The 26,390-nt window shown below is 41.4% G+C and overlaps 1 protein-coding gene across 1 annotated transcript in view; it reads right to left on the bottom strand.

Annotated features, from left to right (window-relative positions):
* MYRIP (myosin VIIA and Rab interacting protein) overlaps positions 1–26,390 on the bottom strand; it is a 181,324-nt gene that overhangs the window by 154,821 nt on the left and 113 nt on the right. The window contains 1 exon segment of the mRNA XM_007447341.1: positions 21,473–21,481. Within this exon segment, the coding sequence (XP_007447403.1) occupies positions 21,473–21,481 (9 nt within the window).

Below are 26,390 nucleotides of genomic sequence, written 5' to 3'. Positions count from 1 at the left end.
GATCTACAGATGCTATGATTAGAGAAATAGAGGAAAAAGAACAGTCTTATAATTGTAAGCCAAAACAGTTTACTGCATGCTATCACTAAACTTTGCCTCCCTAAGTAAAATTAAATAATTGCTTTATTAACTGAGCTCCTGATTTTTACAAGAGGGTCTCAGGAATAAGCGCTCAATGAGAATTGATTCCCACTTTTGATGCGATGGCCTTTTGGGAGGAAGATGGGGGTGCAGGAAAGAATGGGGGCAGGAGAAGAACACTGTAAACAGACTGACCGTCCACCAACCTCCCTCCCCTTCACCCAGCCAATTACATGACCATCTTGGGACAGTGTGGTTTTTGAAAAGCTCTGTAGGTGATTCTAATGTTTCACGAGGACTCAGGATCACTGTTCTAGATGATCCATGGAGCTAAGATGAGGGGGCTGAAGTTTTATTTGAATACACTGAAATCACATCAAATATTTTAAATTAGTAAACAAAACAGCTTTAGATCAGTGATCTAAATCTAAACCACTGGCAGATTAAATGGGGCTACCTTTGACAAAACTACCTTGTTCTTCTGTCACCTGAAGAGACCCATATGAACACTGTTCCTCAGTCAGTATTTCCAAAGTACATTAAGTTGATCACTAATACCCAGTCTCTCTAAGCCAAAGCATTTACAGAAGGAGGGTTTCTGCTAAGAGCACTAAACCCGAAAACAAAAAATATATATTTGGAAATGGTAGTAGAATGGCAAGATTTTGATGATTCCCCTGCTTTTACTCATTTTAGATTTATGTGTCATGTAGCCCAATACAATCAACAACTATTGAGAAAATAAGTGAAAATGGGTGACAAATAGCATATGCGGTAAATTAAATATGGCCATACTTTTCTGCATCTACTTTCATCAAGAGTTGGGTCTATTAGAGTTACCATGTGATCTAGCAATCCCACTCCTGGGCATATATCTGGAGAAAAGGTACACTCACCCAGTTGTTCAAAGCAGCACTATTCCCAATGGCCAAGACATGGAAGTGTCCATTGACAGAAGCAACCTAAGTGTCCATCAACAGATGAATGGATAAAGAAAATGTGGTATATATATATATATATATATATATATATATATATATAAAATGCAATATTACTCAGTCATAAAAAAGAATGAAATAACACCTTTTGCAGCAACATGGATGGACCTAGAGATTATGATACTGAAGTGAATCAAAGACAAATACACGATATCACTTATATGTGAAGTCTAAAAAAAGATACAAATGAACTTATTTACAACACAGAAACAGACTCACAGATTTTGAAAACAAATTTATGGTTACCAAAGGGGAAAGAGGGTGGGGGAGGGATAAATTCGGCTTTTGGGATTAACAGATACAAACATAAACAACAAGGTCCTACTGTAGAGCACAGGGAACTATATTCAGTATCCTGTAATAAACCATAATGGAAAAGAATGTATATACACACACATATGTATATAACGGAATCAATTTTCTGTACTAGAAACTAACACTGTGCCTGGTGGCACAGTGGTTAAGAATCCACCTGCCGATGCAGGGGACATGGGTTCGAGCCCTGGTCCAGGAAGATCCCACGTGCCACGGAGCAACTAAGCCCGTGAGCCACAACTACTGAGCCCGCATGCTGCAACTACTGAAGCCCACGAGCCTAGAGCCTGTGCTCCGCAACAAGGGAAGCCACCGCAATGAGAAACCCACGCACCGCAAGGAGGAGTAGCCCCTGCTCACCACAACTAGAGAAAGCTCATGCACAGCAACAAAGACCCAGCGCAGTCAAAAATAAAAAAAATTTTTAATGTTAAAAAGTTAAATTAAATTTAAAAGAGTTGTGGTCTATTAGTCTAACCCTGATCCTTTACCTCAAGAGCTCTTGTAGCTTCTACTCATGCTTTTCTTAAAATCCTGAGACTACCACACTGCAAAGAAGCTCAGGATGAAAGACCAAATGGAAAGAGAGACCCAGGCATCCCAGCTGACCCAGTTGAAACCAGATACCAAAAATTTTAAAGTTATTGTGATACTGAAGTGACAGAAACCTTGAAAGAAAATGATCATGTCATCTTGGAATTCATAACAGTGAAGAAATGAAAATCTGGACATAATCAAATGCATAAAAGGACCTCAGGAAAGTGCATTTTTCTAAAACATATGAAAAAATGAGTATTATCAAAAGGTCAGGCCCATGATGGAGTACAACTCAAAAAAGGAACAGAATATAGAAATGAAAACTGATAATTGTGAATAACCTTGATAAAGAAGAAAGGGGAAGAAACCTTAATAACCAATGTGGCTGTATGAAAAATTCTCTGGTTCATTCATTCATCCACTCATTCACACAAACAAACATGGAATATCAGCCATGTGCAAAGTGTTGTGCTCTAATGAGGTCATATTTTTAAAAGCACAAGCTAAAGATGGAAAAACCCATATTTTTGAAAAATATATAGTAAAAAAATTTTTTTAATGGCTGAGATTTATAAGAATATTTACAGAAAAGCTCTTGAATGAGCTAAGACATTCAAATGAAATAGTGTCTAAAATTGTGTTCCAGGGCAATAGAAATAAGAAACAAAATGTGATATTGCTTGGGGCAGATGGTATAATGCTATTTAACAGATGCTAGTGGGAAATTCAGAACTCTTCAACATCTTTTCTTCTTCCATCTTCTCCCCTGAAGATACTGTTTTACAGTTAAAATAAGAAACTGGAACCCAAGACAAGAGATAAAATTAGTTAAAATGAGAAAAAAAAAAAAAAAAAAAAAAAACACACCCACACACACAGGTGCCTTACTTACACTGACTTCAAGTTGCCCACCTGAGCCAAATCACATCCCAGGGCCCAGAAAAAACTTGCAAATATGATTACCAACCACTGTCAATAGTCTCTGAGGATAGGCACCAAAAGCTCTGAATCAGATTAATGTGACTCCACTTTTCAAATAAGAGAAAAAGGTGGATTCTGTTTATAAAGCTTGAAATCAATGCGTGATAAAATTCTAGAAAAATAGCTAATGAAAACAGGTGGCTAATGAGCATTTGGAAAAAAGGCTGATTCTGAGGAGTTAGGAATCACTAACTAAAATGTGTGGTATTTTATGTAGATAGGTAAGGCTTTTTTTCCCCAGATATAGTGTCTCTTTTAGTCCTTACATTAAAAGAGTCCTTTTAGTCCAACTCAGTTGCCATAATTCAGATGCAGAAATGGAGTTTCCTAAACATTGAATATGTTATGTCCAAGGTCATATAGTAAGTGGCTGAGCTACAACTCAAATTCAATTCATTCCAAACTCACCTCATTGCTGATAGAACAAGGGATCACCATAGATATAGTGTAAGTTGATTTCAGCAAGACATTTGACAGAGTTCTTTGTCATATGTTCTTAGACAAGATAGAAATTGTGAGCTAGATGATGGATGGAAAGGAACCGCATCTTCTTTTGGATGTCTCAAAGCATCTCAAACTCATCTTGTCCAAAAGCAAATTCATGAACGTCTCCCTCAAACCTGGCTTTCTTTATTCCTTTTCTCAGTGAAGGTATTATGTGCATTCTAGGAACTTGGTATGATACTCTTGAAAATCTTCCTCCATGACCTCATGTTCAATCCACCACCAGAGCCTGCCAATTTTATTCTGAAATAGCTCTCAGAACATGTAAGGTAACATTCCACTGCTGATGACAATCAAGAGTCAGTCTGGGGCTTCCCTGGTGACGCAGTGGTTGAGAGTCCGCCTGCCGATGCAGGGGACACGGGTTCGTGCCCCGGTCCGGGAAGATCCCACATGCCGCGGAGCAGCTGGGCCCGTGAGCCATGGCCGCTGAGCCTGCGCGTCCGGAGCCTGTGCTCCGCAACGGGCGAGGCCACAACAGTGAGAGGCCCGCGTAACGCAAAAAAAAAAAAGAGTCAGTCTGGTTGTTACTCTTTTGAAGTATACCTTTTATCTCTGGCTACTTTTGAGATCTGTGTCTTTGCTCTTCTACAGCTTCACTAAGATGAATCTAGATGTAGATTTTTTGTTGTTGTCCTGCTTGGGAATGCTGGGCTTCATGAAAATCTTGATTGGAGCTTTTCACCTCTTCAAATATTGCCTCTAACCCATTCTTTAAACTCAGTAACAACACTGCTTTGTTACTAAATTTATTATCTCAGTTTCTACAGGTTGGGAGTCTGGGTGTTTTAGCTGGGGCCTCTGCTCATGGTCTCATAAGGCTGAAATCAAGGTGCTGGTCAGCTGTATCCTCAAACTAATTTCACTTAACTTTGATTTTTTATTAAATTTGAGGGTCTTTATGTTTTAATAAACAAGTTTAACAAATTCACATCGACTGGGATAATAAATTTGATCTTCTTGTGTCATTTTATCTTGTGCTTCCGTGCTGCTCCACTGCCCCTCCTACCCCTCCACTCCAACATCTTTTTCTCTAGGGACCAAAGCTTCCTTTGATCTTTTTTCTCCTTCTTTGATCATCCGGAAGTAATACGTAGTCTCTTAAAACTTTTAAGCAATTACATGCATATTTTAAACCATTTAATACTCCTTTCCCTATCACCATGAAGAATAAAACAGTATCTGAAGATATGTCCGTGTGACTTTCTCTTTTCTTTTTGTCCCCCACCAAGTAAAAGAATTGTAGCCTTTAATTCTTTTTTTTTAACATCTTTATTGGAGTATAATTGCTTTACAGTGGTGTGTTAGTTTCTGCTGCATAACAAAGTGAATCAGCTATACATATACATATATCCCCATATCTCCTCCCTCTTGCGTCTCCCTCCCACCCTCCCTATCCCACCCCTCTAGGTGGTCACAAAGCACCGAGCTGATATCCCTGTGCTATGCGGCTGCTTCCCACTAGCTATCTGTTTTACATCTGGTAGTGTATATATGTCAATGCTACTCTCTCACTTCGTCCCAGCTTCCCCTTCCCCCTCCCCATGTCCTCAAGTCCATTCTCTACATCTGCGTCTTTATTCCCGACCTGCCCCTAGGTTCTTCAGAACCTTTTTTTTTTTTAGATTCCATATGCTTATATACTTTTTTCTCACTTAAGAATTATTTTTGATGTCACATTAAGTTGTACAATAAGAACAATTATTTAACATTAACTCAAATTTTAAAGGTTTAATTACTCACCATTTATTTTATATTTCATTTTCCCTTAATCTGAGGTTTGATGAATTCCTTGATTGTCTGAACAATTTTAAGTAATTTTGAGTTCTTGAATGCCTGAGAAGTCCTTTGGGTTGAGACTGGAAGGCACTCCCCTGTTTCTGGCTTGTTGATGGAACTCCTATTATTTTGACAGGCATTTGGAATGAGGTTAAATGTACGGGTATAATTGTAATTTTGGGGGGCCAAATATATATTCTTAAGGCAGCCAAAGAAAACATGAAAACCACCAGTGGTCCCTGGCTAGCTGCAGACCTTACACACATCCTTTAATTTCTCTGAGCTCTCCTTCCTTATGGATAGGAAGGAGGCTTATCTAAACCACCTCAGACACTCTTCCAGATGTTTTAGTCAAGATTTTATGAAGCTAATAGAAATACCAATATTTAATCAACACCATAAAAGCAGAAGAATTAATTTCCAGCAAAATATCAATGAAGTCTACTATATGTTTAAAGTTTCAGGTTACACAGTGATGGACAGTAAATACAAAAATAAATATTTCTCTCAGTGCCTTGCTTAGAAGAAACAATAGAAACTCATAAACAATACTTGGTCCAAGTATATATACAACCACATTATTTTCAAGTCTAGGGAAAAGGAAATATACTTTTGATGAATCCTTAGTATTCATTCAACAACATCACACAAGCAATTATGACTCTTAAGAATGGTTTTCAGGTTCCATTTAAAAATGTATCGACTAGGTTTTACAGTGACATGGTTCAAATTTAGAAAGTATAGAAAGGTTTACTCTTAATTCTGTTTTTTAGCTACCCAATTTCCATCCTCTCAGTTAAATGAAGTTGTGTATCCTTCCAGAGATATTTCATACGTATACAAACTATCTCTCCCTCCCTCGCCCTCCCTTTCCCCTCTTATCCAATTTCTCTCTGTCTCTGTTTCCTTGTTGTTTTTTTAAAAATTTGTGTCCCTTTTAAATAAAATTGTATTATTCCATTTTCCTGAGGATTATTTTTCACTTAACGTTTCTTGGTGGTCTTTGTTCATCAGTATAAAGTGCCTCCTCATTCTTTTTTATAACAACCTAGCATTCCATTGTCTGGATATAGCATGGCTTATTTTCCCAATAACTTATTGGTGTACATTTTAAGCAATTATAACCCCAAACATATGTCATTTCAAACGTGTGAAGTATATTTCTAGGATAATTCTTAGAAATGAAATCACTAGGTTAGAGACTATATGCATTTGTAATTATGAGAGTTACAGCCATGTTGCTCTCCATAAGGAAATAACAACTTATGCTCCCATCCGGTAATATATGAGCCTACTAGAGCATGACTTTTCATATTTTCATATTGGATTGGCCAAAAAGTTTGTTTGGTTTTAAGCAAAAATAAAACATATTTTTCATTTTCACGAAGAACTTTACTGAATAACGTATTCACTAACCAGACAAACTTTTTGGCCAGCCCAATAGCTCCAAAGCATGCTACCTGGTACTTTCAAATTCCTGTCCCCAATTTTTTTTGGTTTGGTTTTGTGGGGCTATTTGGAGTGGACGTGTGAGTCAGATGAGTCCTGGTTTTTGTCCCAAATTATACTGGTTCCTCTGTCTTTTCCCTAAAGCACATGAATACCACAAAACACACACTATTGCTATAAAGCTTCACAGATTTAAGACATACTGAAATGACCAGAGTTCAGAGTCCATTAAGTTTGAGTGTCTCTACAAAGCCCATCTAAATCCGAAACTGCATTGTAACAGCAGGAGAGAGTTGGTGAACTCTTGGCCCTATGAATCAGTGTCTAATGAGAATTGATTTAACAGGCTTCAGGGGACCTTATCTTATTGCTAATAAAAGAAATTCCATCTGGCACTTTCCTACACTGCCTAGATATTAAATAGGGTTTATGATGATTAAGCACCGGAAAAGTTAATTGAGAGGTAATTCCAGGGGAATGTACGGATCTCTGAGGGCAGTGGTCTTCTACTGGGTGACTTAAGGAAAGGAGACAGGAGACCAGCTACCAAACTTCAAGCACTAGGCAGAAGCACCATAGCACACAGGGTCAGGTAGCCCCAAGCCCACCTCCAGGGCAGCCATCTTCAACTGACAGCTTCCTCCCAACACAGAAGGGATGCTCACTTCCACTCCAACCCTAAGGACCTGCTCCAAGAACAGGACTGCCACCTGGCAGAAGGGACACGAAACCATGATAAGGTGTTTCCGTTTGTTTTTCCTCATTGGATGGGGCCACCATAAAACTTTAATAATATTAAACAGAAGGGTGGGGTTTATAAAAATGTGGACCAAAGGAGAATGTTGTCATAAATTATGGTCAGCCATCAAAGCAATTATGCCCCAGAGTTTAATGAGCTATGTCTCATCCAAATCTGAATGAAGAAATTTCTAGAGCATTAAGACTGCTTCTTACCTTTGTACACAGTCTCAATCATGGGTGCCCTAGATAAGTCTATAGAACACAAGAGTCAAGGTCATCAGAGCTAAAAGTGTGCTTATACCTGCTCCATCATCATGTCCACAGCAGGAAAGCTGCTCCAGAGCAAAGAAGTACCTCATTTACTTTTTAAAAAATGATTTGTCTTTGTTGATTGAATTGATATACCTAAAATACAAGAGAAATGATCTAATTCCGATTTCTATAAAATCCAGACATCTGGCAGGTCAGGCCTAAATGAACAAAGCTAATTCCTAGGAGACATGTTAAAACACAAGCCTTTCAGCAGGGGTCAGAGAGCACATTAAAATTTTGGCACCAAGTCTCAAGAGCTTATTGTTTCTTGGAAGGTTAGTGGTGGTCCTTTCTGCCTTTCGGTCCTGACACACAGTGAGATCAAAGGAAACTCGAGTGGCATGGCTCTCTTCTGTTATTCTGACCTGCACTTTACACACATTTCCTATTCTGAAAGCACGGAGAGGTACTGAGTCTGTAGGGCTGCTAACATTGCTATGTCTTACGTGGAACTCAGCTGTCTATTTGCTTAATCGACTATAAACAGAGATCCCTTGCCAAACAGTACTTGCCATAAAGAACTCAACACGGGGCATGTTCACTTGGATGCTGTCCACAAGCTTCAGGAGCAAACATGAAATGTCTCACCGCTGAGCAAACAAAACTGGAGCTACGCTCTGGAAACCAGCTCGGTGGTGTGGCTCAGAGGCCTGGAAAAGTTTTATTTCACACATTTAAGCCAGTTATTCTATTTCTTTTTCATCTTTATTGGAGTACAATTGCTTTACAATGGTATGTTAATTTCTGCTTTATAACAAAGTGAATCAGTTATACATATACATATGTTCCCATATCCCCTCCCTCTTGCGTCTCCCTCCCTCCCACCCTCCCTATCCCACCCCTCTAGGTGGTCACGAACCAACGAGCTGATCTCCCTGTGCTATGCGGCTGCTTCCCACTAGCTGTCTATTTTACATTTGGTAGTGTATATATGTCCATGCCACTCTCTCACTTTGTCACAGCTTACCCTTCCCCCTCTCCGTATCCTCAAGTCCATTCTCTAGTAGGTCTGTGTCTTTATTCCCGTCTTACCCCTAGGTTCTTCATGATATTTTTTTTATCTTAGATTCCATATATATGTGTTAGCATACGGTATTTGTCTTTCTCTTCCTGACTTACTTCACTCTGTATGACAGACTCTAGGTCCATCCACCTCACTACAAATAACTCAATTTCGATTTCTTTTTATGGCTGAGTAATATTTTTAGGGATGGGTTTTAAGGAAAAAAGATTGGAGATGACAAAATTTCACAAAATACAAGGATGTCCTCTGTGGCATTCTCTATATTATAAAAATCATAACCCAAATATCCACTAATCAAGCCATGGTTAACCAGATTAAGACACATTCATATGATGCTATGTGATGTGATATATGAGATGACATGATATTACTATATAATATGATATAAAACAGCTTTATCTAATGACACAGGACATTGCTTAATATAATATTAAGTGGTAGGAAACTATATACATAGAATGCCAGTTTGCTTTTTAAAAATCTGTCTACCGTATATACACATGCACACACATTTATAAGACTACACTTCCTGCATAACAGCACTTCTAACACTGAACTGCCAGGGTACTTTTCTGTTTTGCTTTCCACCCCTCCCTCCCCTACTTCTTGTATACCTCCTATTCCTCTGATTGGTGGCAGGCACCAGGTGGCCCACATCACAGAGACAGGCATGACCTGAGGATAAAGAACAGGAGTGTGTCTGAATCCCAATCCAGAGGCTTCACCCTGGCCTGAAATGCTGTTCAGGGGATCCCTGGCACAGAGAAGTCACTCTGGGATGTTCACACCCTCTTCCTTCTTTAAAGTTTAGAGACAAAGACATGAGCAAAATGCGCTGGATCTCTGCCTAGAAACCCTGGTGAAAAGTTGACTTGTAAGAAAAGATTATTTTTCAATAGGAATAATATACCAGTCATAAGGAACACCCTTGCTCTTGTCCTGGCAAATAAGCATCTTGCCCCAGGAAAGCTGAAGGCAGCTCTGTCCTTGGAAGATTAACACACTGGAGTCAGACTGTTGTTACTAGGGAAGCAGACAGGTTCGTGCACCTGATTTAAACTGTGGCTGAAAAAGGAATCCTCAGCATGAGTGGACCAGAACCTAACCATGGTCAGTCACGCCAAGCAGTGACTGACAAAGGAAAGGGCGGGAGCAAAGGACAGTCTGGTCTGCAATGACCTTTTCAAATTATCTGTTGACCCCTTAAGCTACACTGTCCCTTCTTAATGGTGAAAGCCAAGAAAAGAGCAGCACAGTGTGACAGAAGGAAATGCAAGACTAGTTTCTCCTTTACATTTTACTATTTGGCTTTGTGCAAGGCACAGGCAAAATGCTAACACCTTAATCTTTTCAAATTATGGTTTTCTCTGGATATATGCCTGGGAGTGGAATAGCTGGATCATATGGTAGTTCTAGTTTTAATTTTTTAAGGAACCTCCATACTGTTCTCCATAATGGCTGTACCAATTTACATTCCCATCCACAGTGTAGGAGGGTTCCCTTTTCTCCACACCCTCTCCAGCATTTATTGTTTGTAGACTTTTTGATGATGGCCATTCTGATCAGTATGACGTGATACCTCACTGTAGTTTTGATTTACATTTCTCTGATAATTAGCAATATTGAGCATCTTTTCATGTGCTTTTTTTTTTTGGCCATCTGAGTGTCTTCTTGGGAGAAATGTCTATTTAGATCTGCCCATTTTTGATTGGGTTGTTTGTTTTTTGGATATTGAGCTGCATGAGCTGTTTATATATTTTGGAGATTCATCCCTTGTCGGTCACTTCATTTACAAACATTTTCTCTCATTCCGTGGGTTGTCTTTTTATTTTGTTTATGGTTTTCTTTGCTGTGCAAAAGCTTTTAAGTTTAATTAGGTCCCATTTGTTTATTTTTGTTTTTATTTTCATTACTCTAGGAGGTGGATCCAAAAAGATATTGCTGCAATTTATGTCAAAGAGTGTTCTGCCTATGTTTTCCTCTAAGAGTTTTATAGTATCTGGTCTTACATTTAGGCCTTTAATCCATTTTGAGTTTATTTTTGTGTAGGGTGTTAGAGAATGTTCTAGTTTCATTCTTTTACATGTAGCCGTCCAGTTTTCCCAGCACCACTTATTGAAGAGACGGTCTTTTCTCCATTGTATATTCTTGCCTCCTTTGTCATAGAATAATTGACCACAGGTGCGTGTATTTATTTCTGGGCTTTCTATCCTGTTCCATTATAGGTCTGTTCCAGACCTCTATTTGTTTTTGTGCCAGTATCATACTGTTTTGATTACTATAGCTTTGTAGTATAGTCTGAAGCCAGAGAGCCTGATTCTTCCAGCTCCATTTTTCTTTCTCAGGATTGCTTTGGCTATTCAGGGTCTTTTGTGTTTCCATATAAATTGTGAAATTTTTGTTCTTGTTCTGTGAAAAATGCCACTGGTAATTTAATAGGGATTGTGTTGAATCTGTAGATTGCCTTGGGTAGTATAGTCATTTTGACAATATTGATTCTTCCAATCCAAGAACATGGTATACCTTTCTATCTGTTTGTGTCATCTTCAATTTATTTCATCTGTGTCTTATAGTTTTCAGAGTACAAGTCTTTTGTCTCCTTAGATAGGTTTATTCCTAGGTATTTTATTCTTTCTGATGTGATGGTAAATGGGATTGTTTCCTTAATTTCTCTTTCTGATCTTTTGTTGCTAGTGTATAGAAATGCAAGAGATCTCTGTGTATTAATTTTGTATCCTGCAACTTTACCAAATTCATTGATGAGCTCTAGTAGTTTTCTGGTAGCATCTTTCAAATTTTCTATGTATAGTATCATGTCATCTGGAACAAATTTATTTTAAATGATGATGATTTGCATTTAAACAATACAGTGAGTTTAAATATTCCTGTGAAACTAGTTGTGGAGGAGAGGGGAAGTGTAGATCTCTTGACATTTAACTAAATACCTAGCTACACTGGAAAACAAAAACTAAACAAGAGACACTTTGTCACAATTGAGGAAAGAGGACGAGACTGCCAGTGTTCATTTGCTGTGTTGCTTTATATAACATCCTTAACTCCTGGGGACTTAATTCTTTGTTTATAAAATGAGCAGGTTGTAATTGAATTCAGGACTGATTTTTAAGCTTCACTTTAGCTCTAAAATTCCATCATTTATTCTGGAATATTCTTTATCTACCTCAAAGTTTGATAATGTCAGTTCTAGGACAGGCTTTCCATAGCTAAAGGGGTGGCATGAAGAACAGATAAAGTCTTGCTGACCAGAGGCATCCTTTGCCATTCTCAATAATGGCAACAGTTCACCAGAATCTCCTCTGTGTTAGGTGATATTTTGAGCACATCAGCAACACTAAGGCCTTTAATGGCAGACTAGAGCAGAGTGAACGGACTCGGGGATACGGGCTGGCCCATGATTCATGAAGAAGCAGCCCAGTAGGGAGGCCCTCCCTAAATATGGGTCTGCGACTCGCAAGACCTTGGAAACCACTTTCAAGGCAGAAACGTGTCTCCAGGAGAAAACAAACACTCTCAGTGGCTGCATCTAAGGCCAGTTAGTCCTGCTGGGGTAGCTGTGTGTATTCGGAACTTCTACTTCCTAGTTAAAAGCTTCCCTTTCGTACTTAAGCTGTCAAAGCAGAAAGTGTGATTTTTCTCAGAAACTCGCTCTTCATTTGCCCACTGACCTGTTTTCCAGTTTGTATAGAAATATTTTGTTTCTACAATCAGAAAGAAACAGAAGCCACTGAACAGTTCCTATAGAAGGTATGCAGGGAAACAGAAATGAATAGACCACCACCCTAAATAAAAGGCATCAGAGTTTCTGATTCTAAGGAAGAAAACATCCTGGCAGCCAACTGTCTCCTCTGGCCACAGCAGGTCAGCACACAAGTGAATATACGAAATGAAGAGAGACATTGAAGGTCTAAATAACTAAGCATCGGCTATACAACAAACACTAGCATTTCTGTTCTGCTTGTAGAGAATCATCTAATAGCAAAAAAGAGGAAAGCATCTTGCTTTATGAAAAGCTAAACCGTTAAAACCATTTGAACTTACTAAATATATATGAAAATTTAAAGAGAACTCTAATTATTTAATTCATGGACCGGATACACCAGCCTAGAGCAAGGCAGGTACAGACTTCACCCCGAGTTCTTATGAGTCCTTATTATGTTCCAGAGGCTGTCCACAGGGCTTCCCACGTACCAATTCATTTAACCTCCCACACTCTAGTCAGGTATCCTCATCATGCTCATTGTACAGTGGAAAAACTGGAGGCTCAAAAAAACGAAGGAACATGCCCAAGGTCACACGTCAGGTGAGGATCTTCCGGTTACAAAACAAACCAGCAGGGCTTCCCTGGTGGCGCAGTGGTTGAGAGTCCGCCTGCCGATGCAGGGGACGTGGGTTTGTGCCCAGGTCCGGTAAGGTCCCACATGCCGCGGAGCGGCTGGGCCCGTGAGCCATGGCCGCTGAGCCTGCGCGTCCGGAGCCTGTGCTCCGCAATGGGAGAGGCCACAACAGTGAGAGGCCCGCGTAATGCAAAAAAAAAAAAACCCAAAAAACCAGCATCAATGAACCTGTAGTTCTTATGTTTTCAGCAAGACAAGTAGTGCCATTGAGCATCTAGCATTAAATACCACTCCCGTGCCTCTGCTCTGAGATTCATGTAAAATGAATAAATACTGTATGAAGGAAGGAAGATTTAAAATACAGTCGACAATGAATTGACTCTGTCTCCTCCCCTCTCCCTCCCTCTCTCTCACCACACATACCCCTAAGCACAGCAGGCCGTGTAGGAGATTACGGGTCTACTTCAGGACCGCACAAAGCCGTTTATGCTCTCAGAGGAATAGAAGCTTTTAGGATCTGGTTCAGGATCCACTCAGCTAGATAAAGATGATGGCAGGGGAGGTGACCCAAGAGAGGAAGAAGGGGAAGGTAGGAAGGGAAGGAGGAGTGTCAGAAAGGCAGGGCCACATGGTGAAAGTCCAGGGCCTAGAGAAATGCAGGTCCTCTGGGGTTTCACAGATGTAGTGCAGGGAGGGAGACAAGCCATAGCCATGGGTGGTCTGACCTGAGACCTTAACCCAAGCCCTGGTTCAGGGCAGGGTGAGGATCTGGCAGGAGCACTCAGGTAGGCTCCAGCTCCAGTGAGTAGGGCAGTGGGGCAGGGGAACCTGCAGATGGGATTTGGGGAGCAACACAAAACCATGTCCCTCCCCTCCAACCAGGCAGCCTTGGGAAGAGGAAGCCCGGGCTCCGGGCACATTCCTGGCATGGAAAGGGGCAAAGTCACAGCCCAGGCCATCTTATGCTGTGTGGGGAATGGGCTGGTAGCTGAACCCAAGCCCTGGTTCAGGGCAGGGTGAGGATCTGGCAGGAGCACTCAGGTAGGCTCCAGCTCCAGTGAGTAGGGCAGTGGGGCAGGGGAACCTGCAGATGGGATTTGGGGAGCAACACAAAACCATGTCCCTCCCCTCCAACCAGGCAGCCTTGGGAAGAGGAAGCCCGGGCTCCAGGCACATTCCTGGCATGGAAAGGGGCAAAGTCACAGCCCAGGCCATCTTATGCTGTGTAGGCAATGGGCCCTGGTAGCTGTGAGATGCTCAGCCTGGAAGATGTAAAAGGCAAGCTGAGCACTGCAAGGTGGGAGCTGACTATGGGTAATCGTCACAGCTACAGGGGCTGACCACACACGAACATTTGGGGGAACATGGCAGAGGCCAAGGACACATCATTCTAGTGCTAACTCCAGAGACTGCTGGAACCACAGACCCTGCCAACCTCCTATGCAGGTCATCTCATCTGGAAACCCAGGATCTGGCTAGACACTCAGGAGTCAGGTCTAGCCTGAGGTCTAGCCTGAGGCCTGGGGATAAGAATCAGCCAGACTTAGGAGGCTTGGGTCCTAGGCCCACATACATGAATAGCTGATGCAGGATGGGAGCCTGTGAGTCAGGCCAGCAGGGGGCGGTGGACTGCAGAGGGCTGGGACTCACTGGGCACCTGGGGCCCAGCTCTTCTGGGAATTTAAGTCATCAATCAGACATCCACAAGGGAATCCTGAGGCTGGAGCAGAAATCTCTCATCTGAAAGAAGGAACTCATTAAAAAGTTACTCCAAGAGTCAGAGAGGTTCATGAATTTACTTCATGATGGTATCAACTTAGAAACTGATCCAGCAGATGGGCCTATTTTCTTTCTCTCTCTTTTTTTTTTTTTGTATCCTCACTGACATTTTTTTTTTTTTGCGGTACGCGGGCCTCTCACTGTTGTGGCCTCTCCCATTGCAGAGCACAGGCTCTGGACACGCAGGCTCAGCGGCCATGGCTCACAGGCCCAGCCGCTCCGCGGCATGTGGCATCTTCCCAGACCAGGGCACAAACCCGTGTCCCCTGCATCGTCAGGCGGACTCCCAACCACTGCACCACCAGGGAAGCCCTGACATTTTTTTAATTGAAGTATAGTTGATATACAGTGTTGTACAGCAAAGTGGTTCAATTATGCATACACACACATTCTTTTTAAATATTCTTTTCCATTTTGGTTTATCATAGTGAAACTGTGCACCTCAGATTGGGACTTGAACACATGGGGCCAGAACTCGAACCAGGCCTAAACACAGATTGGGACTTGAACCCACATGGCTGGGACTCGAACCGGGCCAAACCCCACAGTCTTCCAACTGAGATCACACACCTGGTTTCAGGACTTAATGAAGCTCAGGTTCCTGATGTCTCATCGCAGAAAGAATTCAGTGAGAGACAAAGTGATAGGTAAGAAGTGGATTTATTTAGAGAGAAGCACACCCCACAGACAGAGTGTGGGCCATCTCAGAAGGTGAGAAAAGCACCAGGTATGGAGTTGACAGTTTTTATAGGGATGGGTAATTTCATAGGCTAATGAGTGGGAGGAGTATTCAGCTATTTCTGGAAGGGGTGGGGATTCCCAGGAATTGGGCCACTGCCCACTTTTTGATCCTTATGGTGGCCTTGGAACAGTCATGGTGCCTGTAGGTGTGTCATTTAGCTTGCTGATGTGTTACAGTGAGCATATACTGAGGCTCAAGGTCTAGTGGAAGTCAACTTGTCTGCCATCTTGGACCCATTTGGTTTTAATCAGTTTATGTCATATCCTTGGGCTATGTCATTCTTTCAAAGGTTGTGTCCTGCCCCGTTCCCTCCTGTTTTAATAGGACATTGAACATGGCTTTCTGTGCTATACAGTAGGACCCTGTTGTTTATCCATTCTATATATAATAGCTTACATCTGCTAACCCCAACCTCCCACTCCATCCTTCCCCCAGCCCCCTCCCCCTTGGCAACCACAAGTCTATTCTCTGTGTCTGAGAGTCTGCTTCTGTTCTGTAGACAGGTTCATTTGTGTCATATTTTGGATTACACATATAAGTGATACCATATGGTATTTGTCTTTCTCTTTCTGACTTCACTTAGTATGATAATCTCTAGGTCCATCCATGTTGCTGCAAATGGTATTATTTCGTTCTTTTTTATGGCTGAGTAGTATTCCATTGTATATATGTATCACATCTCCTTTATCCATTCATCTGTCGATGAACATTTAGGTTGTTCCCATGTCTTGGCTATTGTAACTAGTACTGCTATGAACACAGGAGTGCATGTATCTTTCCAAATTATAGTTTTGTCTGGAGACATGCCCAGGAGTGGGATTGCTGGGTCATATGGTAATTCTATTTTTAGTTTTCTGAGGAACCTCCATACTGTTTTACATAGTAGCTGCCCAACTTACATTCCTACCAACAGTACAGGAAGGTTCGAGATGGGCCTGTTTTCTTCAGGAGCTGAGTAAGGAGGTGAAGACAGGGGCCTGTTTCCAGGAACTGAAGCAGGTCATGGGGACAAGGAAATTGTCATTCCACTAGCACAGCACAGGGTGAAGGTAAAACTCTGATTTCTACAACGTACACCTGTGTTCACCAACTCTGCGTTTCAGACCATTTCTGGCAAAATGCTTGTGGACGTGCCTGAATTACTGCGGTTGAAGAAAGCTGCTTTCACAATAGCTGCAGAAACTTTCTTCCTTATTCTCTTTCAAGTCCTGAATTCTTTGTGCTCCAAATGCCAAATAAATGCTTTCTGGAGCCAGAGGTCTGAGGAATGAAAGTCCAGCCAAGAATTAGTACCACAAAAGCTTTATCAGAGCCCAGCAGAATTGAGCCTCTGACACTGGGAGTGGAAAAGCAAATAAGATCAGGAACTTAGAGCCACAAAAGCAATCTAGAATATTGTTATTAAAGAATATGGGATTATGGGGAGAAGGTATCCAGAATTTACAAATTAGTAACCATACATCTTTGAAGGGTTACAAATTAAAAAGTAAATAAGAGCATCAGTATGATTCTTTTTCTACATTATAAGTCCATTTGCAGCATCAAACTCTCTTGGCCATTCTTAAAAGCAGATCCCCACAGGCAAATATGTGATAACTTACAGTTTTATGGTACCAGAGACATTATACAAATTATGAATATGAGGACATCCTAAGGCCACTTTCTTATTTCAAAAATCATGACATATACTTGGTCAACCATTAATTTCAAAGAAACATCAAAGGGTTTATTCCATTCCGAGATGGCAAGCTCTCTGTGGTGAATATGGCACGATCACAGTGTGCTTTCCTTTTAAACTGTACAGGAAAGCCAATACCAGGCTATTATTCTGAGATCACCTTCACGTGGCAGACATAACAGTTGTTGATAGGAAAGGCCAATGCACAGCTAGGTAGCTAAGACATTCGCTGGATCTTTCAGATACCTACAAACCTCAAAAAAAGGACTAGCCTTAAACAAAATTGGGGAAGAAAGCTTACTTTCTGATCCCATAAATTCCAAATTGCTTAACCTAGCATTCCAAACCAGTGCTGGCCAATAAAAATATAATGTGAGCAATATATATAAAGTCTTCTAGTAGGCACAGTTTTAAAAAGTAAAAAAGAAACAGGTGAAATTAATTTTAATTATACATTTTACTTAAAATGTAATTTTAGATACATATCAATGTGTTTTCAATATAAAATTATTAATGAGATACTTTACATTCTTTTTCATACTAGAGCTCTGAAATCCAGAGTAATTTAGACTACATCTCCGTTTGGATAAGCCACATGTGAAGTGCTCAGTGCTACATGTGGCTGATGACTACTGTAATGTCCCAGTTACCCTTCCCCATATCCTGACTTAAACCCTACTACTTTCCCATCCCTTGGAATGTTACCCCAGGTTTTAGCAAGCACAGGTACCAGATTTTCTAAGATGGCCCTAATTTCACCCATTCTGTCCCATGACACCTGGGTCCCCTTGTTTTCAGTACCAAGGCAGTGTGATGTCCTAGCTCTGGTGTGACACTGCCTAGGTTTGATTCTACCTTTCACTATGTACAACCTGGGCCAGTTCTAAACTTCTTTTTAGAGCCTCACTTTCCCCACTTTGGAAAGAATAGCTCTTTTCTCATGGTGGCTGGGCATGGGAGGGGTTGCTATTCCTGGAACACCACTCTTCCACACGATGAGCAATAGCGCAAAAGGGACTGTTGTCTAAGCAGTCACTTCCTGCACTGCCCCCACAGCTCCTGATTGGGGCTGAGAAAATACGCCCTCTTTTCTATCCATATCACTTCGCTCAGGATGCTCCCTGGTGCACAGACCTTTGTTTCAATCCACTTAAAGAATCCTGTCTACCTTCAGGGATCAAATAAATGCACCTCTCCTTCAGGAAGTCTTTCCTTTTTCCTACCTGCCATCTCCAAGATGGAAGTATTCCCATTGGTCTGCCATAATGCTTTTATTTCTCACTCTCTATAGCATACTAATTATTCATATTAGACTTAGCTCACCTTCGGGACTTTTTCTCAAGGGTTAGGCACTTATTAACTTTGTGAACCTCTCTCGCCCTCCCCCACTCTTTCATCCCCCTCATGTTTCCCCAGGAGGCTCCTGACATTCAATATAAGATTGTGAAGCAAATGAATGGATATCCAATAGCTTTGATGTAATATATGTGACCTTTTCATTATTAAAAATACCAGTAATAAGTAAAAAGGTGATTTTTAAAAATCTGTGAGGTCCGCTCTAGCTTTGAGATTGATATGCTCTATGGTACGCACGTCCTGCTTCTGAGGTCCTCACACCTGCCCTACACAAGTCTCCAGGGCCACTCCTGGTGTCTCCTAGTTGCTGGGCCTTCCCCCATCACAAAGTGACTCTCAGACAGAGCTGTGTCCCACTTCCCACTCCACCACACAGTTCACCTGCTTTGGGCTCTGTTGTTTCAGAGCCCTACCGGCTGACTGGCCAGCCAACCTGATCTAGCGGTGCAGAGGAAGGAACTCCTGCCTTGCAGCATCCTCTCTGAGAGAGCAGATGCATCACTTGGACAGGTTAGTGCCACAGTGTTATTGTGGCCTCTCAGGAGCTACAAGGGGCCAGTGAGGAGATGCAGGGCAGATGCAGTCTGTGAAGGCATAGTTATTTCATAAACCACAGGGCATATTTATTCCAACTGAGTAAAGACGAGGCAATCTGACTTCCAGCTTCAAAGAAGTATATGACCAGGAGTGTTTGTTAATTAATTCGATCAATTTAATTGTCCAAACTAAGGACCTTGAGAACAAAGCCGTTTTACATTTTGAAAAAGAAACTTCTTGAAAAATTAAGTTCTCATAATAAAATTTTAATTTGTTTAAAATGAATTTTGAATGAAGATCACTAACTCATTTCATTAAAAGCACTGTGTTCTTTTTATTTTGTAAAATCGTGATTAAACCTCAAAGGAGTTTCTGTATAACAGACTAGAAACACAAAGCACTTCTAGTTTGGGGGAGATGCTCTGCTTTCCTGCAGTGGTCCTTCCACACCCCCTGGCAGCTCTTAGTTATTTTCTCACTTAGACCCGACTCGGGGGATGGATGATTGCCCTCACATCCTGTCACTGAGGTGGCAGAGAGAGCACAGGCCATGTCAGCAAGTGAGTAACAGAAACAGGTCTCCAAGTGCATTAATTCCCCTCTTAACGCAGGCCCAAGGAGAAGGAATTTACACACTGAAGCTGCTGGGCTACAGCCACTGAGCCTCTCAGAGAAAGACTAGATGGGAAGTGCCCTGCCACTCATGCTCTCCGTCCTCCCCTCCCTTCCTTCCCCTGGCCTGGCCTCGCCTGGGCCCCGCAGTCCTTAGCAGGCAGAAGCACACTCTCAGTTCAGCAAACCCTGACAATTAATGGCCTGTCACAGTTACGGGAAACCATTTCATCAAATCTAACCACTGCTCCCCCACAGACCAAGTCCATTAGAGCACCAGCAAATCTTTGGAAGTTACCCAGATGCTAACTAGCTTCTGGCCAGCACATTTTAAATGAGAAACTTTAAGCCTGTGGCTATCTCATAAACATCTCAATCTGAACACCAGAGTACCATGCAATTAACACTCATTTTAAAAACCAGTTTGCAAATGCGCCTGACAATATAAAATCACAGGGTATAAATTATGATTCTACTGTAAGTCTGGAGATATTTCCACAGGTGTCTTCTACTACACGAGGGGCCAGATGGCCCCAGAAACTATATCAGTCAATGTAATACTAGGCTATGCTGCTATAACAAATAAACCCTGATGCCTCAGTGATTTATCCCAACAAAAGTTTATTTCATTCGGACACAAAGTCCCCTGCTGGTCATCAGAAACTCCCCTCTATCCAGTGTCTTAGGGGTCAGGCTCCCTCCATCTAATGATGTGTTAAGCAGTGGTACAAGGACCTATATCCACTTCTGTGTGACCCCGGAGCATGCTTTGGGTACACTTTGCACACAGGGAGTACCCTTCATGTCTCTACCTCCCCCAGCCTCCTCCATGGCCCTGACCAGCAAGTAAGTTACTATGGCCAATAGGTTCCAGATGGCAGACTAAACAAACACTTAGTGTCCTCCCCTCCTTCCCAAGACTCCTTTAAAATGACAGTGAAGAAATAAAAGTGTAATTAATTCATAAAAGTTAAAAGAAAAGGAGGGGACCAATAAGCCACCTGCAGATTTCAATGAAGTTCTGGAAAAGAGAGCAGCAAACACTATTTTCAATCATAATAACTCAAGGGCTGCCTGTTGATTTTCAACATTAGTGTCAACCTCTGAACAAAACAAGAAAGACTCAAATTTATGTTTGCAGAACAGCCCTTGAATATGTAAGGGTAAAGGTACAGCAGGGACAGATGTGAGATAAGGAAAGTGGAAGGGGTGGTTGATGGAAGGTAGGGATGCCATATGCATACTAGCTATACGAATACGTGTGCGCCAGAACCAAGAAAGGATGGTGAATGTGGATGGAACGAGACCCAGAGGTTTCTGTATACGGTTTGTTTGAAAGATGACCAATAGAAAACCAAACCACAAATAATATAACCATCAAGAAACAAAAGGTAAAAGTAGTCTAAGTAAGTGAGCAAAATCCCCACCATTCAGAACAGAGAAATGAAAGACTATCTAAAAACGATACATCGAGAAATAGCAACATACGCATATTTTTTTAGATTTATGGAGGTAATGCTAGGAGGACTACAGAACTAAGGACAAAATCGATTAAACAAGGAGCGGAGGACTGGTGCTTTTCATTGTAAGGTCTTTACCATTTTGTTCTTTAATGTTTGCATGAAGGCATCTGATAAAAAAGTAAAACAAAGAATAAAATTAATCAAGTATAGTGTGTATTTTCTACACATTTACCTGATTCGCCTAGACCCCAAGCCCCTGGAGGTAGGAGCAGGGGTCAACATGTCTTTTGTTCTCCAACGTGCTCCATCTGTAGTTTTAATACTATGGTGTGTCCTGGAAAATGCAATCAACACTCACTCTATTGAACTTCTTTGTACATAAGTACCCCCTCCTCTGTCTGCGGCGGCATGTCCACTATTCTCAGGCTCACCCAATCCTCTGTCTTCCCCCCAAATAGTCCTACTATGCGTGTAGCCTTTAATGGGATTAAATGTTCAATACCCCACATCCCCAGTGCTGGGAATGCACATAATCTTAGTGAAATGGGGTCCACAGAGTCTCTTTATATAGGAAGACCTATGACTATGCATATACACAGCTGATATACCCAGTTATGGTGTGACTGTGCTCGTTAGGGGGTGAGGTGGGGAGTGGGGGACAGGGCTCTTCTATCTGCACAGGAGAGCAGTTTTGAAAAGGCTTAATCCAGTCTGTATAATTCAGAGGCTGTGGGAAACAGAATCCTGGCTCTAGAGCCCAATTAACTGTGTGATTCTGAGAAAGCTTTGTAACCTCTCTGTGTTTGGGTGCCTTTATGTAAATGGGGATCCTCCTTATGGGGACTCCTATGACGAATCAATAATATGAACTGTGCAGAGCACCCAGGGCAGTGCCAGTTCACAGCTTTTATATCTTCTAGTTATCTTTCCATGAATTTATTTCCTAACTGTGCTGAATGCTTCAGCCCCACTCTCTCTGTTTCCCTTACCATCATATGTTCTGAGGACATTTAATTCACATTTTCACCACTATTTACTACACTTTATGTCAACACTGAAGAACAGATCATTAGAAACACTGTGTAACCTCTACACCCAAGACCTACCCTCACAAAACCTAACCAGGTAAATAAGGAACAGCTGGCTGGGAGAAAAGAAACACAATTCAGTTTGAAACTTTAAAATAAAAATCTTCCATTCTACGTCTTATGCTCATTGAAGCAAATATTAAAGAATTCAAAAATACTTTCTGTAACATAGCTTCGAAGACTCATGTCTCCTAAATCCAAGCAATGCAGAGAGGCAAGGAAAGGTTTGACAATTGCAGTGGTTTTGAGTTTGGATTTACTACACGTGGTTTGGGCTTAGGATATTGCTTGGACTTTGTTCTACTACTACACTCCCCTTGGCTCCCTCCCAGCTCCTCTGGAAACATAAAGGCGCATCCCTGAATCAGAACTTGCCATTTGTTGTTTCCTCCACCTTGCTTGATATTACCCCAAAGAGCAGCCCAGCTCCCTCCCTCACCTCCAGCAAGTCTCTGCTCAAGTCTCACCAGAGAAGTCTTCCCCAACCATCCCATTCAAAAGAGAGCACCCTGCCCATCCCTGGCCAGTCTCTGTCCCCCTTCCCTGCTTTATTCTTCATGGCTCTCACCACTACCTAATACATATAAATATGTTTGTATTTATTTACTTCCTCTCTTTCTCCTCCCTCTAGGGCAGCACTAGCCAATAGAAATATATTGTGAGACATGTCTAATTTTAAATTTTCTAGTAGCCATACGAAAAAAAAGTAAAAAGAAACAGGAAAAATTAATTTTAATGTCTTTTCTTTAAGCTTGTATATCTAAAACACTGACACTTCAAAATGTAATCAATATAAAAATTATTAATGAGATATCTTACATGTTTTGGTACTAAATCTTTGAGATCTGGTGTGTATGTTACACTTACAGTGCATCTCAATTCAGACTCACCCCATTACAAGTGCACAGAAGCCACACGTGGTCGGTCGCTACAGTATGGGTAGCACAGCTCTAGAATATAAACTCCATGGGACAGAGACTTATTTTGCTCACTGTTATGTATCCAACAGCTAGAACAGTGCCTGGCACATGGATTTTTTAAAAATTAAAGTACAGTTGATTTACAATGTCATGTTAATTTCTGCTGTACAGCAAAGTGATTCAGTTATACATATATATACATTCTTTTTAAAAATATTCTTTTCCATATGTTTTTTTTTAATGTTATTTACTTTTTATTTATTTATTTTTGGCTGCATTAGGTCTTTGTTGCTGCACGTGGGCTTTCTCTAGTTGCAGTAAGCAGGGGCTACTCTTTGTTGAGGTGTGTGGGCTTCTCATTGCGGTGGCTTCTCTTGTTGCAGGGCATGGGCTCTAGGCGCGTGGGCTTCAGTAGTTGTGGCATGTAGGCTCAGTAGTTGTGGCTCGCGGGCTCTAGAGTTCAGGCTCAGTAGTTGTGGCACACGGGCTTAGTTGCTCTGCGGCATGTGGGATCTTTCCGGACCAGGGCTTGAACCTGTGTCCCCTGCCTTGGCAGCTGGATTCTTAACCACTGTGCCACCAGGGAAGCCCCTCTATTATGGTTTATCATAGGATATTGAATATAGTTCTCTGTGCTATACAGTATGACCCTATTGTTTATCCATTCTATATATAAAAGCTTACATCTGCTAACCCCAACCTCCCACTCGATCCCTCCCCCCAGCCCCCTCCCCCTTGGCAACCACAAATCTGTTCTCTATGTCTGTGAGTCTGTTTCTATTTCATAGATAGGTTCATTTGTGTCATATTTTAGATTCCACATGTAAGTGATATCTTATGGTATTTGTCTTTCTCTTTCTGACTTACTTCACTTAGTATGATAATCTCTAGGTCCATCCTTGTTGCTGCAAATGGCATTATTTCATTCTTTTTTATGGCTGAGTAGTATTCCATTGTATATATGTACCACATCTTCTTTATCCATTCATCTGTCAATGGACCTTTAGGTTGTTTCCATGTCTTGGCTATTGTGAATAGTGCTGCTGCGAACATAAGCATGCATGTATCTTTTTGGATTAGAGTTTTGTCTGGATATATGCCCAGGAGTGGGATTGCTGGATCATATGGTAATTGTATTTTTAGTTTTCTGAGGAACCTCCATACTGTTTTCCATAGTGACTGTACCAACTTATATTCCCACCAACAGTGTAGGAGGATTCACATTTCTCCACACCCTCTCTAGCATTCGTTATTTGTAGACTTTTTAATGATGGCCATTCTGCCCGGTGTGAGGTTCTGATTTGCATTTCTCTAATAATTAGCAATGTTGAGCATCTTTTCATGTGCCTATTGGCCATTTGTATTTCTTCTTTGAAGAACTGTCTATTTAGGCCTTCTGCCCATTTTACAAGTGGGTTGTTTGTTTTTTGTTGTTGAGTTGTATGAGCTGTTTGCATATTTTGGAAATTAAGCCCTTGTCAGTCGCATCATCTGCTAATATTTTCTCCCATTCCGTAGGTTGTCTTTTCATTTTGTTTAAGGTTTCCTTTGCCATGCAAGAGCTTGTAAGTTTGAGTAGGTCCCATTTATTTATTTTTGTCTTTATTTCTATTGCCTTGGGAGACTGACCTAAGAAAACATTGGTATGATTTATGTCAGAGAATGTTTTGCCTATGATCTCTTCTAGGAGTTTTATGGTATCATGTCTTATGTTTAAGTCTTTAAGCCATTTCGAGTTTATTTTTGTGCATGGCAAGAGGGTGTATTCTTACTTCATTGATTTACATGAGGCTGTCCAACTTTCCCAGCACCACTTACTGAATAGACTGTCTTTTTCCCATTGTATATTCTTGCCTCCTTTGTTGAAGATTAATTGACCGTAGGTGTGTGGGTTTATTTCTGGGCTCTCTATTCTGTTCCACTGATCCATATATCTTCTTTTGTGGCACATGGTTTTTAAATCAAATAACTACTTAATTAACAGATTTCTTGTCTTCCATCTAATAAGCACATATTAAATATATACGATATGGGAAAAAAACATGGTGGAAATAAAGTAAATTACACTAGAGTACTTACAAGTAAGGGAGATAAATATTCTACAGAAACAGAAAGTCTGAGAAACTCCAAGGGCAAAGGAAAAGAACCCATGTCAATTTTAAGCAGAGTGGGAAAGGGCATGGTTACAGCTGAAATGGGGCACCACCCTGGAGGACTGGAGGCAGGAGGATCATAGAGCAGGTTACTGCAACGACTGGGATGAAAAGTCACGAAAGCTGGACTGGGATAGGTCTGGGAGAGATGCTGAGGAGGCAGAAATAACAGGGCCTGGGCCTGCCCTGCGTGGGGACCAAGTCAGGGGAGGAATTATAAAGACTGAGGTTTTGAGCTCAGTGGCTAAGGAAGGAGACAGTGCCATGACAAACCTGTGGAATCCCAAGGGAAAACAGGTTTATGGAGGAGGGGAGCTCATGATGACTTGCCATCAGGTTCTAACACACAAACCCCAACACATGACCGCATTTCCACCACTCTGACTTCTTTCAAATTTAGGCAGCAACAGTACTTCCAAGAACATCCCACGAGGAAATACCAACTGAAGAGGAGTCACAAGGCCCCCCTCTCTGGGTCTCAGCTTTTCCCTCTATAAAATGAGGAGGGTGATGCTGAGCCAGGTAACCCCATCCCAGCCTGGTGGTCACTTTCCTTGTACCAGGTCTTCAGAGTTCTCTTCCTGCACCATGGTAGCTGAGAGCGCTAACAGAAGATTGTACAGCTATGAATCTAATTCTCCCATTTATATAACACTTTGGTTATTCTTCAGTAGTACCTGCCGACAAGAAAATTAAAGCCAGGAGCAAGCTCGAAACAGCCACTGTCAGCACGAACTCCATCCATTCTAGAGCTAATAATTTACAGGGTGAGCAGCTGAACACAAACTTGACTGCGAATGTGAACAGTCTCATTTCTGAGCTGACATTGTGATGCCCAGTGTTGAAGCTGGCCAGCCTGACTACAAAGGGAAATGTGTTTACGTGACATAAAGACTTTGAGTGTAGGGCTGGCAGCAAGGAACACTCAGGAAGCCCGTTTCCCTTGTCCACATATGGTTCACTGTACCCAGGTGGGAAATAGAAGCATC

The sequence above is a fragment of the Lipotes vexillifer genome, unplaced genomic scaffold, assembly GCF_000442215.2.
Source record: "Lipotes vexillifer unplaced genomic scaffold, Lipotes_vexillifer_v1.1 scaffold1134, whole genome shotgun sequence".
Lineage (NCBI taxonomy): Eukaryota > Metazoa > Chordata > Mammalia > Artiodactyla > Lipotidae > Lipotes > Lipotes vexillifer.
The sequence above is the reverse complement of the archived record's forward strand: the minus strand, read 5'-3'. Positions and strand labels throughout refer to the sequence as shown.